The sequence below is a fragment of the Macadamia integrifolia genome, unplaced genomic scaffold (genome assembly GCF_013358625.1).
Source record: "Macadamia integrifolia cultivar HAES 741 unplaced genomic scaffold, SCU_Mint_v3 scaffold1051, whole genome shotgun sequence".
Lineage (NCBI taxonomy): Eukaryota > Viridiplantae > Streptophyta > Magnoliopsida > Proteales > Proteaceae > Macadamia > Macadamia integrifolia.
The window spans coordinates 92,540-105,568 of NW_024868067.1; the positions used below are offsets into that span (position 1 = coordinate 92,540).

At 34.5% G+C, this 13,029-nt stretch overlaps 1 protein-coding gene across 1 annotated transcript; it reads right to left on the reverse strand.

Moving 5' to 3' along the window:
* Window positions 1–239: 239 nt before the first annotated feature.
* LOC122062496 (WD repeat-containing protein 87-like) lies at window positions 240–7,415 on the reverse strand. The gene is made up of 5 exons (XM_042626141.1): window positions 6,918–7,415; window positions 5,609–6,837; window positions 1,849–2,262; window positions 751–980; window positions 240–600 (listed from the first exon to the last, which is right to left on the reverse strand). The coding sequence occupies exons 1-5, from the start codon at window positions 7,043–7,045 to the stop codon at window positions 349–351; spliced, it is 2,253 nt and encodes a 750-aa protein (XP_042482075.1). The 5' UTR covers window positions 7,046–7,415; the 3' UTR covers window positions 240–348.
* Window positions 7,416–13,029: the final 5,614 nt, after the last annotated feature.

The window sequence follows — 13,029 nt, forward strand, 5'->3', positions numbered from 1 at the left end:
ATATGATATAGTTGTTTTGAGGTTCACTGTTTGAGGCATGTATATAAGTCCATGAATGTTGTAGCTCACTCTATTTTCAAATGGGTTATGAGCAAGAGATGACCAGGTCTTTGATCCTCGTACTGGATTGATCCATACACATGGAATTCACACAAAGAAAAGCCTAGTTAATAAATTTCCTCCTTTCTAGAGGGGAAAAAAAAAAAAAAAATCTCTCTTTCAAACATACTCATGACAAGGGTGGCAATCAGGTGGATATATAACATAATATCTTTGTGGATTATTTGTTTATGTCCATGGATCTACACATGAAAGATCTGTCATATATTATTAGCAAGAGAAACAATCTCAACATGGAAAAAGCAAAAATGAGGGTTCTCTATGAATCTTCCTATCTAAAAAATTAATCTTGTTTAATTTCTTATGACACCAAACCAGTTGTTCACTTGTTATTTTTGACATGTTCAGAACCCTAGATATCAGCTTCATGTCAACCTGAGAGAAGAACAATATCAGGTCTGATCTGTCTTCTTGCCTCTTCTGGAATCTCTTTACTATGCAGTTCCCAATTCTCAATATATCTTTGAGCTTCTTCTCCTTCTGCATATTATAACAGAAATATTAAAAATAATAATAATAATAATAATAATAATAATAATAATAATAATAATAATAATAAATTATCATTCTAGGATCATAAAAGAAGAAATATAAAAAACTTAATAGAGGAAGACTTCAATGATACCCAACCTTTTGGATATTTGTTCGTATTTCTGTGAGAAGATTCAAATCTGCAGGGTTCTGGAGTTCAACCTGAGTTCTCCAAAGGCCCTTTAAAATCATGCTAGCTTCGTCCTTATCAGATCTAATGAACTCCCAGAATATCCTCATTGACTTATCAATGGTCTCCGTCAGCATTGCAGTTGTGTTCCCATCTTCATCACCCCTTCTTGTTTTCTTCTTGTTCTTCAAAGAATCCTCTATAAAGCCAATTGATCATCCATCATTCAGGTAAGAAGTAACTCAAGTGTAACTAAGCTATGTGAGTCTCTTGACTATATATTATGGGAGTGTCTAAATGATACATTTATAGATGTATTTAGAACTTAATACATTCTTTTAATTGGTCATATATTATCTTATGGACAAAGTTTTCCTTCACCACTCGGTGAACAAGGAGATGGTCCTCATGTGATCCCCCTCTCTGCCCTATCTCTCCCTCCTATTGTATGGTGTCACATCCACTCACCGTGGTCTCAAGAAGATTCAGTCCTTATCTTATTCTCAGAAATTTTTTAAATTAGTGGTGCAAGAGGAATTATAAAAATAATTTAAAAGTAACATATCTCTCAAATACACATGTGAAAATGACAACATCGTCACATGATGGTATGACGGGTCTAGGAGGCCAAGGTCTTGATCACCCGAGTTTCACATTCAAGATTTGACGTACTTATGGGTAGGCTTTGTTTCTCCTTGACCTTTGTGGCGCTTGATGATATTCCCTGGCCACCTCTCTAGAGGCCTATGGACCCTTGAAAAGAAACATTAAAAAAAATAAAAAAATTTGTGTATAATACTAAAAGGGAAGAGGTTTTGTGCACGATTTGGCACGACCATGAACACAGCTGTTGAATGGGGAAAAGGGACTGCACCGTAGACCTTCATTCCTCATCCAACGGTTTTCTACATGGTTTCGTATTATGCACAACCATGCACAAAACCTTTTTCCATTAAAAAGGTCAAAAAATAAAGATACAAATTATATAAGAAAATCCTATATATAGATAGCTAAAATATGGATAGGGAAATTTACGTAGAACCTCAGAAGTAACTTATAACTGTTACCTTTTATGACCGGAACTTGAATAAGGTTACGAAGAACGCATCTATTCTTGACATAATTTTGAACCCTGGGACCTTGAAAGGCTTCATACTCCATGAATCTTTGGGTGAGCACCTGAAACTGTAGGAACTCACCAATAACCTTACTGTATCTATGGATGCCATAAGTGTCAGACTCCTGCAATTCTTGGGCCTTTCCGTATTGCCAATGGAGGATTTCCCAAGAGAGGCACATCTGTCCCACATAAACCATTTCCAAATCGCTCTGCAACTCTCCAATGAACTTTACGGTTGGGTCTACTTTAGCTCTTCTGTGTTTGCTCATCCAGAAATCCTGGGATAAAATGCTTGAGATTCTAGGATTGGAAGACTTTCTGTTGGAAATTGACTGTAGTGGGTCCTTCACCTGGAGGAAGCCTATAAAGAACATGGAAGGTGAAAAAAAAAAATGTCAGTTTGTTGCTTGAGGTTCAAACCAATTTAAGGGAACAAAAATGTTTAGAAAAAAGAAAGAGAGAGAGAGAGAGAGAGAGAGAGAGAGAGAGAGAGAGAGAGAGAGAGAGAGAGAGAGAGAAGGGTGGGGGAGGGGGAGGATTGAAGAAAGAAAGGATATTTAGCAAATAATCAAAATTGGTCAAATGTCAAATTTGAGATTAATCTATATACCCTCCTATTATTGGTAAAGTCCTTGTATTTTTAATAAATCATTTTATTTTAGAGAAGAGTTTAATTTTTTTTTTTTAAAGAAATTTTAAGAGTTTTGTTTTTCCACTTGATCAGCTCCATTTTGGAAACTTGCCATATGTAAATAAAGGATGTTGTGGTCTAATTATTTTTCATCTTTATTTAGTTTACCGTGTGGTAAGATAATTCTGCTGATCTAGGGGAAATCATACCTTTAATATAAGTTGAAATTTCTATTACGTCTCCGTTTTATAGGGTAGGGAATTTAAATTTTTAAACTTAATTACAAGGAAACTTTTATAATCATTACCCAACATGTTTATATAAACTATTTAAATTTCTCATATTTTTATTTTAAATTTTAAATCTAAGAGATTTGAATGCAAAGTAAATGAAAAATATGAAATTGTGCATAGTAAATGTATAAAGATGATTACAAAAAATTAATATTTAGGTTTGAATTTTTTTTTTCATTAATTTTCCTTAAAACCATAGGAAACCTATTAAAACCGCTAATAAGATGTAGATGTTCGTTGTGTCCCCTTTATTTTGTTGAGTATTATATCTAAGAAGGCATTTGAGACTCTGTACTACTATCTTTACAAACTCTAAGCATCACTACATGAAATATATATATATATATATATATATATAATTATATATATATATTTATATAAAGGCTACCTGAACAAATAGTCCCTTTGCCTGACACAAAGCCCATGAAATTCTTGCACGACCCCCCATTAAATCAAGAATTTCATCTATTTTTTTTTTGTAGAAAGAATCTCATATAAATTGATGCTTCCACATACACTCTCATTGAATCCACGATGCAAGAGCGATTTCTTACCAAACCTAATGAATAACCAATGATAACAAACATGCACACAACATATCTCTATGATCACATCACAGTGTAATAGGCATAGAAATCAATATTGGACTTCTAACACCCCAGTTCAAAAAAAAAAAAAAAAAAAAATTGGGCAATTAGGGAATCACCTATGGTATTTTAATCCATTCGCTGATTCCTCTACATCCTTGAAATATATTGGTTTGGTTGGAAGATAAAAGAGCTTTTTCCATTTTGTCTCTATATGATTATTAATAATTTTATTATTGAGGGAAAAAGGTAGTATATTTATCATGGAAAGACTTTTGTTTTCTTTTTAATGCTAAAATAGTCTATTTATTAATTTCTTTTCTTTTAATTCTTACTAAACTAATATAATATTATGTTTAGAACAATAGAATGAAGAACATGGAAGTACAAAAATATATTTTTAAAATAAAGAGGATGTGGAACTTAGGTGGAGGGGCCTAAAACCGTCCCACCTGGTCACTTAATTTCTCAGTGGGACCATTGTGCCACTAATTTGCACTTTAATTAGTGATTTCTCGGTGGGGCCATTTTGATGGGTGGAGATCAGAGTCACTATAAATTGCAAAATGGGTTACTTGTAGCAATCAATCACCTTTGTAAATTAAAAATCCTTTCATGTATGGATTTTTTTTCTTTTTTTTTTTTTTTGGTTAATGAGGGTATCCAGGGCCAACGTAGATCTATATTGGTACCATAACTTCATGGACCCGGTTATACTGGGATTGAATGAGAATTATTTAATTTTCTCTAAAAGTAAAATGTTATTTGCCATTTTCGCTACCCCTTGAGGTTTCATGTGTGGACATCCCCACCCATGAATAGTAGGTGCTAGACCGACCTCTGGCACATAGATCTCATACCTCATGGATGGTGAATTCTAGGTAGAGACAGTCCCCATATGTGGCCTTACAGAAAAAAAAAAAACTGTCCCCATGTAGGGAGAGAATCCAGAGTCTAACATAGATTTGATATTCATCAAGTGATAGAAAGGAGGTAATTAAAATTAATAATGACAATTTATCTATGATCAACAGATTATAATATGACAAAAAGATTAATCTTAGCCCAGAAGGAAGTGAAGTAGGGCCCAAATATATTAGCAAATATTAACAATAATAATGTTCTTTGATGATAGTGATGTTTTATATAATTCCATGAAAAACTTGGTTTTATATAAATTCATACTAATTGGTAGTTTTGAGTTATGATTTACTATATTAATTTTCAATCTTATTTTTCAGATCTGCATGATGGTTTCTTTTTTTCTTTTTTGATGAATTAAGATTATTTATTTATTTATTTGAAAAAATTGATCGAAAAACAAATTAAGGTATGAACAAGTACAAAAAGTTAAAAATTAATATAATAGAAGGAAATAAAAAAATTTATCATTTTGGGAAAGGAAACATTTGTCATCGCCCTTGTATAGATTCTTTTATACCTTTCTCATATAATAAATTTAAGAAAGAGATATAATTTGGACTAATTATAAATAGGCATGGGTAATGATTAATGTTGAAGGAAAACTTTTCTACCTTTTTCATTTATCTTTTGGTGTGTTTAAGGCTTTCCTTTTTCTGGATAAACTGTATAAGTCACTCATTCAAATGATATGAAAGCACACCCAAAGCTAAAAGAAGATGCATCTTGCATTCCTACCACAACTCCCCGGGGAAAAAGATAGCTAAAAAGATGGTTTTCCAAATCCCCATTTTGGCATTACCTATAGAATATACCCATTTTTGAAAAGAGAGGGAGTATAGTGATAAACCATTGTATATTTAGACTTAGATTATGTCCAATGCGTATCAATTGGTTGGCAATACCGGGCAAGCACCCCTAGCTATCAGATGCACACTAGAGAGACCTGGATCTAACATATTCACTTGCACATGACGAGTCTGAATTTTTTACCCATGTGGGTTGTCTCCCCACGTAGACGAGCACGAAACAAATGGAATCTTCACCCCAATGGCCACAGCTGTAAACAAGAGAGATTCCATTTCATTGGTGCTCCCTCATCGGGGAGGCACCCTACGTGAGAAAGAATCTAGACTGATGCATAACATCCAATGGGTGAACGTCACCTGGAGGACCCAATGTTCCCCAATTGAATGGTTGTGATCAATGCAAACTGTAAATTAAATACTGTAAACCATGATGTACAGAGAGGGCAAGTGAATTTAGAAGTCTCACCTATTGCGTACAACTTCTGGTAATTGAAGATGTCCAATTTGCGCATTCTCTCTCTGTAGCTCATGTAGAACTTGTGGAGCTCCTCCATTCGATCCTCGTGAAGCAACTTCTCATCCATCTTCCATGGCTTCAGGTCTTCCATCACCCTTGGTGACTCTGATTCTTCTAATATGGTGGGAAGTCCTGTATTTCTCAACTTCTTCAGTTCCATCTTCAGCTGTTCTATCAGATTCTGGTGTTCCCACTGTGTTTCCAATTCGTTTCCTTCTTCAAGTGCTCGCAATTGTGACTTCTCCTGCATATTCTTCCTATTGGTATTGGGTTCTTCATTTTTAACTAAACCATAGTCCATTGCTTCCTTCTCTTTTCCACCAACATACTCTGTTTTTTTCTCTTCTTCGTCTTCTTCTTCTTCTTCCTCCTCGATGTCGCTCTCACAAAGAATTCCAATGTCCACAATTCTTGAATTTAGCAAATGGAGAACTTCTGATTCATCTTTGGTATCCATGGTTTTGGTACTCACTATATTTGAATTCTGTAAAGGGGTCTGTAGAGATGGTTTCTCAAAATCGATATCTGACAAATACCCATCCTTTGGATCGAGAAAATGATTCTGGAGTGAGAACTCATCATTCGAACTGATAGATTCAGTTTCCGAATCTAAAGCGGAAGAGTCTTTTTCACCCAGGAACTGAATTTCTGTAGGGACATCTTCCTTACTCTGCAGGTTTAATTCAGAAACGACTAACCCATCCTTGCCAGGGAGCTGTTCTTCTGTGAGAGTCTCATCCTCTGTTTCCTCTGTTTCCCCTGTTTCCCATGTTTTACAGTGAGAATCAGTGGCTTCGTCCTCTACTTCTTCCTGAACAGTTTTCGTCTCTGAATTAAGTTGCAGAAGATCTTTTGAATCCGCAAATAATTCCTTCACAGTAAAGCTCAAAACTTCTGGTTCTTCCATGAATCCGTGGAAATCCTTTCCCGACAAGAACTGGCGTTTACTAGTTCTCATCGTCGGGCACTTCTGGTCAGTGGCTAAAGAGCCTTTGGATTCTTCATTCTCTTCATTCCCACTTTGGGTTTGTACATTCTGATACTGAAACTTGAAAGAGAACTTTGGGGTATCTTCCTCTGCTTCTTCATCAGACTCAGAATCCTCAAATTTGGAAATTGCAGGTTCGACAGTTGAGCAATTAGAATCATCTTTCTTAGAAGCATCTTCTCTTTGAAATCTGTCATATTAAATAATCTAATTAGGAGGGATAAATGGAAGAAATTCAATAATCCATTTAACAATAAAGATCATGCTTACCTGAATACATATCTGCTTACGAGACGGATCAGATAAAACATGAAGCCACTGATAGAGAACCAGAGAAAACCAACAAAAGGTACCATTTTCATGAACAGAAACTCATTAACAGATCCTCTGTTCGCCATCGAAGTGGGTATTGGAAAAAGAACGATTACGCGGGTTGCTACCAATTCAATCCATCCAACCGCTTCTGTCTGAAGCAAGAATTGAAGAATAATAGTTCAAGTAACTTCTCATCTACTCTTTTCGATTTCTCCCTCAAGGTGATGGACTTTCTACCAGGAAAATTGAGATTCAAAGTTGAGAACTGACCTATCTGGAGAGATTACAGAGGAGAAAGGAACCCGTGAGCTACTCGGCCATGGCAGAATTTTGGTTGCTTAGAATTCTGAAATCAGCAATAGTTAGATGCACAAATGGGTAGAAGAAAGAATTTATCAGTTAGGAGGAGCAAACTGTTGGAGAGTCTCTGTTTATTCTCTGCACGTTTTCAGGATCAGATAATAAGTCTAGTGTCTATACCCTTCAAAGGGAATAGGAGGCATAGCTTCAAAACTGGATCAATACCAAATGGGACCTGGTTCTGGTTTGAACCGGTCAAATCACAACAAAGCTAAGGGAAAAGTTTTTTTTTTTTTTTTTGGGAAATAAGGTAAGAGCTTTTAAGGTGGCAAGGTTTTTTATTTGGTGGAGGTGGCATAGTTATTGGATGTATGGGAAATGGTTCCACGAGTCAAATTTCAGCCTCAAATTCAATCACATTATTACATTCTAAATGAATTGAAATTTGACATGTGAACTAGAATAAAATCTTGGGTCATAATTGTTTACAATTTTTCAGCTCCACATGATCCGATACATGGCAAATATAAGTGTAAACCCACCGTTTATTCTTCATGGTTCATGGTCCACCAAAATCGCTCCCAGTAAAGGAAAAATAATACATGATTACCCAAAAAATGGGTTTCAGTTTACCCAATAGAGTGCCTCTCTCTCACCCACCTACATTTTTTTAAAAGCATTTTTATTCTGACTTCCTTCTACCTCCCTCCTCCCATCACCATCCACCACCCTATAACTAGTGATAACAAGAGACCATTGTTGGAGATTGACATTCACTAGAAAATTCACCTCTCAATACGCCAACGACTATCGCCACCAAGAAACCCTCAATCTCCTCTATACAAGTCTCAAGCCAACCAAATAGGCTCCAACTCCAGCACAATTTAAGTCGGTGGATCCCAATCATACCCTTCTCAAACCTCTTTCCCTTGGGTCGAGTTAGAATCCGATCCTCCACCTCTCCTTCCCCATCTTTGGTAATATACGTTTAGAAATATATTATACTTATAAGACATAAGGGGTAATTCAATTCGTAAGTACTAAAGACCAACACCTCACATTTAAGAGGTCATGAGTTTTAACTTTTATCTATTCAAAGTATTTTGTGCTTGTTAGATAACTAGGTTGTTGAGACCTATAGAAGCATTTATCAAAACTAAAAAAATAAAAAAAAAACACAAAAACAACCAATAGAATCCATTGGGTGCATTACCATGGTTGGATTAGATCACTAGGTCATGTGTAGGTAAGTACACAAATTTTATTTTCTTTGGGAGAATAGGGCATTGGGCTTGGGAGAGGCTAGGACCTTTGGGGCCTACAAGGAGATATTGTGGGCCTATAGGTTCTGTACTCATTTAATTTCACCCTTCGAATATCAAACCATAAAATGTGGAAACATGGATTGAGACTGAAGTATGTCTGATTCAACCTCAAAAGCAAATATTTGAGATATCCTTTTCCAAATCTCTTGAGAGGTAGGAAAACATCATTTTCTCCAAATATTTTGAATGGATTCTCTCTCTACTCTCAAAAAAGGAAATTTTTCTTTTTTTATGATAGGACCCATTGCTTTGAATCCAATCAATTAAAGAATGGTGCTATTAAGTAACTGTTATTAGTTGGTATAATTAGTTGGTAAAATGCTTTCAAGTGATGCAAAATATTCCTTTCTTGACCACAAGATGTATAATAATAAACTAAAATCGATGGTTTCCAGATCCTAGCACCTGTTAATGTAAATGTATTCTATCATATGTGTTTGTATTTCTCTCTCTTTTTTTTTTTTGTATAATTTTTTTTAGGAAGAGATATTATAATGCATTAATTATCACTATAAAGAAAGTTAATTTTCTCAAATTGAGGATTGTGTGATAGACGCACGGTCTCAGGTTTGATTCCTCATCTGTGCATTTGGATTTAAGTGGAGACCATGGTGGTAGGTTGCTACTGTAGTTTTCTTGAGGATTAATCAAGATGCACGTAAGCTAGCCTGGACACCTTGGTTACACCCCTCTCAAAAAAAAAAAAAAAAAAAAAAAAAAAAAAAGGAGAAGCATCTGTTTTGGGGCAAAATTTTCATTTATTCATATTCGTGTTGCCATAAATTGAGAAGGATTTCATGTTACCATATCTAACATGATTACTAGTATATTTTCTAAGGGCATATTTAATGCACGAGACTCCCGTCAATGTTGGGTCTAGGAAAGATCATAATGTATGTAATCTTATCTCAGCTTCATAGAGAGATTGTTTTCTATTCAAACCTACAACCACTAAATCACAATTGAGGAATATTCTTATTATTGTGCCAAAATTCACCATCACACTATTGAATTTTCTACCATTGTTAAATTGAGATATCAGAACATAAAGAGGACATAATTTGGAAGAATGTATTACCGAAACTAGATAAAAGTTCTCAACTACCAGGCCAAACCCCACCCCTTACCCAACAAGAAAATATTGTAGTCCTAAAGTAAACTCTTGTTTATTAGCATTTTCAGCATATTTATAGTTCCTTTTTTTATTGAAAAGACTTTCCTAGATTGAGTTGGAGGTTATACATTACACTGGCTATGTATCCGGGCATGCCTAATAAAGTGCGTATTAGAGGCTGTTTAACCAAGGCCCCTACAGGTCAATGGTAGAGCGTTAGTTTTGCAAATTGAAGGTCTGTAGCTCGATCTAGCATGGGAGCATTGTGCATTGAACATACTTTTCTTATTTTCTTGAGGTCACTCACACATTCTCTGTAGACATTTAAATTCTCTACTGAAAGTCGAATTTGGAGTCATTCACCATGAATATTATTTGATATTCATTTTTTTTTATCACTTCCTTCCCCAGCCTTTCTTTTAGCTATCAAGTAAATAAAAAATAATAATAAATGAAATTTACCTTTCGTAATATGATCTTCAAAATTTTTATTTTATTTTTTTTAATTTTTTAAAAAAGAGTGAGTGGAGATTTGTGAATCCTAGAATGGAGTGGGCAATGTTTAATCCGATGGAGGAAAATTTTCTCCAGAAAAAAAAATTCAATGAAAAGTCAAATATTTGTGAAAAATCTTTATTTCTTCATTACAATTCTAATTTTTAATTTCCGATAGATTCTAGATTGATTCTTATCTAAATCAAATTATTTTTATTAAATCAAATTAGAGTTGATGGAGGCAAATCTCGTGTCCAATTTCAAGCTACTTTCAAACTTTGTTCCTCACAATCAATGTTAATAATCTGATCCAGATTTTAGGGGGAAAAAAACTTGCATTAATTTGTTTTGTTAGTTAGGGTATACACCTGACCAAGTCCAACGGTTAGCATATGTTTCCATTTTTTTTTTTTTCTTTCGATAAATACAAATTTATTCAGATAGATGTGAAAAAACTCACGTATGAAAGATCACATTAATTTTGAATCCATGAATAAAAAATAAGCCATACCATCGTACATGCTTTTTTCTTTTTTGATACCCAGGGTGTTCGGATCTTTGACCCTGGGGTTACTGTGATACCGCTTACATAGGACCACGTCAATCCGAGATGAAAACTCTCGTGCGATGACCTTAAAAAGTTAGGTGCAACGATGAAGGTTTGATCACGGGTCAGTTCGACATCGTACATGCTTTTAATTACTTGTTTGTAGTAACATAAGACCCATTATAAACAGAATATGAATTGGTCATAAACATTATTTTCATTACATAAATTTCAAACAGGTATGTATTCATATTTTTATTTCACAAGATTTTTTTTTTTTGGTTTCAATTTCACAAGACTTTTTGTGCTTTCATTGAACCTTCTCTTTCCACAAATTCCACGTCTTAAAAGTTAAAGTCAGCCTGTGTTTCTTTCGTGGGCAACTGAGCATACACTTGTTTGAAGAGGAGAAGAGAAATGGAAGCTCCCTATTGTCCCTTTGTTACTTTTAGTGCTGAGAAGACTATGGACCTTGGATGGTTCCTTGGGGGTGGGCCGTGGGGGTCTGTCTTATCCTCCTTTTCTTTCCCCACCACTCTTAACGTATAAAATCAGGCCATTGACGCAGCTGATCAGCTGATCATGACAAGACATCACTGCTGGTCGGTTGGTTCTTTACTTATTCCATGATGTGTTCCTCTGTGGACCCTTTTGAGAGATAAGAAACATAGAAAGAATGTTGATTGATTAAACTAAACATGGGTCCTAAGATAAGAAAGGTTTTTTAAATGCCCACCATTGCTGAGAGCTAACAAGAGAGCTTAGGAGATTGATTGATGAATTTGAGGACTTAGAACCAATCACAAACACGTTTAGTGTCACAAACTAAAAGTTTCAGCACCAGCCATGATCCTGAATCTGACTTTAGTTGCAGCTAAGCTCACTCTAAATGATTTCATCCAAGGAAGATAAGAACCCATGTTATAGAGTATATATCATTCTTGATTTTGAATGTTGCAGCTGCTTCCTATTTTCAGTCAATGCTTAGAGAAATATTCTTGTTCTTATTTTATAACTGTCGATCATTATTTAGAGAAATGTTCTTGTTCTCTTATAAACTTGATCGGTCAAATGATTTATTTTTATATGAGACCTTTTGTATTAGTAGAGCACAAAATCAACTGTTAAACAAATCTATAATTACTTAAATTTGGGTTGTAATGACAAAGCTACGTATCAGTCAAACTTATTTTAAAGTGCATGAATGCTGTTAAATTTGTTTGGATGAAAATAATTTTATAGACATCAAAACAAAAAATTATTTTACATTATTTTTGTTTTTGGTAATATTTTATCATGATAAGACTTACGAGATTTTCAAATTTGAAAAAAAAAAATTCCAGCATTTGAAAGTTGGAATCACCCTTACGACTAAAAATCTAGTTTTTGTTCTTAGATGGGAGGGGATTGGACTTTTTATCATTTTGGAATTTGATTTTGAAACTATTTTTATTAGGTTAAAATAGAGTATATTTGCTTTTATATAAATAATATCTTAAGTGAATGAAATAACAAATAAGTAAGTGACAAGCTAGAGCCTCGCTACAAGGAGACAGTTGCCTAAACCCCAAACAAACTGCCTGGATGCCTAGGTAATGCCTTGACATCTACGATTTAGAGTTGGAATCTTCAAGGGGTATATTGAGTGGTGTTCAAAAAATGTTGAATTTGAGAAAATGAGGCGATAAATATATGTTAAAAAATATTGATCCAAATATTTAAGATCATTGATGAAAGACTAAGGTTGCATTTGAAATGATTTTTTAGACTACATTATCGACATAGAATACTTTCTAAGAATACATACCAAAGACAACCTTATAGTGTGGCCTATCCAGGGCTACCTTGCTGCATTGTTGCATGGCATGAATGAGGCATTCCATGGTTAGGTTATTTGATGGCTCATTCCAATAAACACAGCCCATCATGGATGAGGCTTTTCCTCTTTTCTTATTAATGGTATTCTCCACTTCTCCAAAGGGTAGTCTCAAATAACTTTTAGAGCATTATATTTTCACGTGTTTGGCTGCTTTGAAATTTAACACAAATTATGTGTAGCATCCACTGAGTTTGGCTGGTAGACAAACTACTAAGTGGACAATTTTTACATAGTTAGCTGTACTGGAAAGCTTCTTGATATTGTACATCAGAAATCTTGGTCGTAAGTGTTTATTATATATATATATATATATATTTTTTTTATGAATAAAATATATATTAAAAAAAAAGGGAGAAAACAAAACAATAGCCTTAATGGCTAGCTAAAAGCGAAAGTCTTTTTAAAAA

What these genes read in the sequence shown, in the direction of transcription:
- LOC122062496 (XM_042626141.1), bottom strand. Translation starts at nt 7,045, where the DNA reads ATGGCGAACAGAGGATCTGTTAATGAGTTTCTGTTCATGAAAATGGTA. An exon ending in GTAAGCAGATATGTATTCAG is followed by an intron (nt 6,838 to 6,917) that starts GTAAGCATGATC and finishes TTAATATGACAG; the next exon opens with ATTTCAAAGAGAAGATGCTT. An exon ending in TCAAGTTCCGGTCATAAAAG is followed by an intron (nt 981 to 1,848) that starts GTAACAGTTATA and finishes TTGGCTTTATAG; the next exon opens with AGGATTCTTTGAAGAACAAG.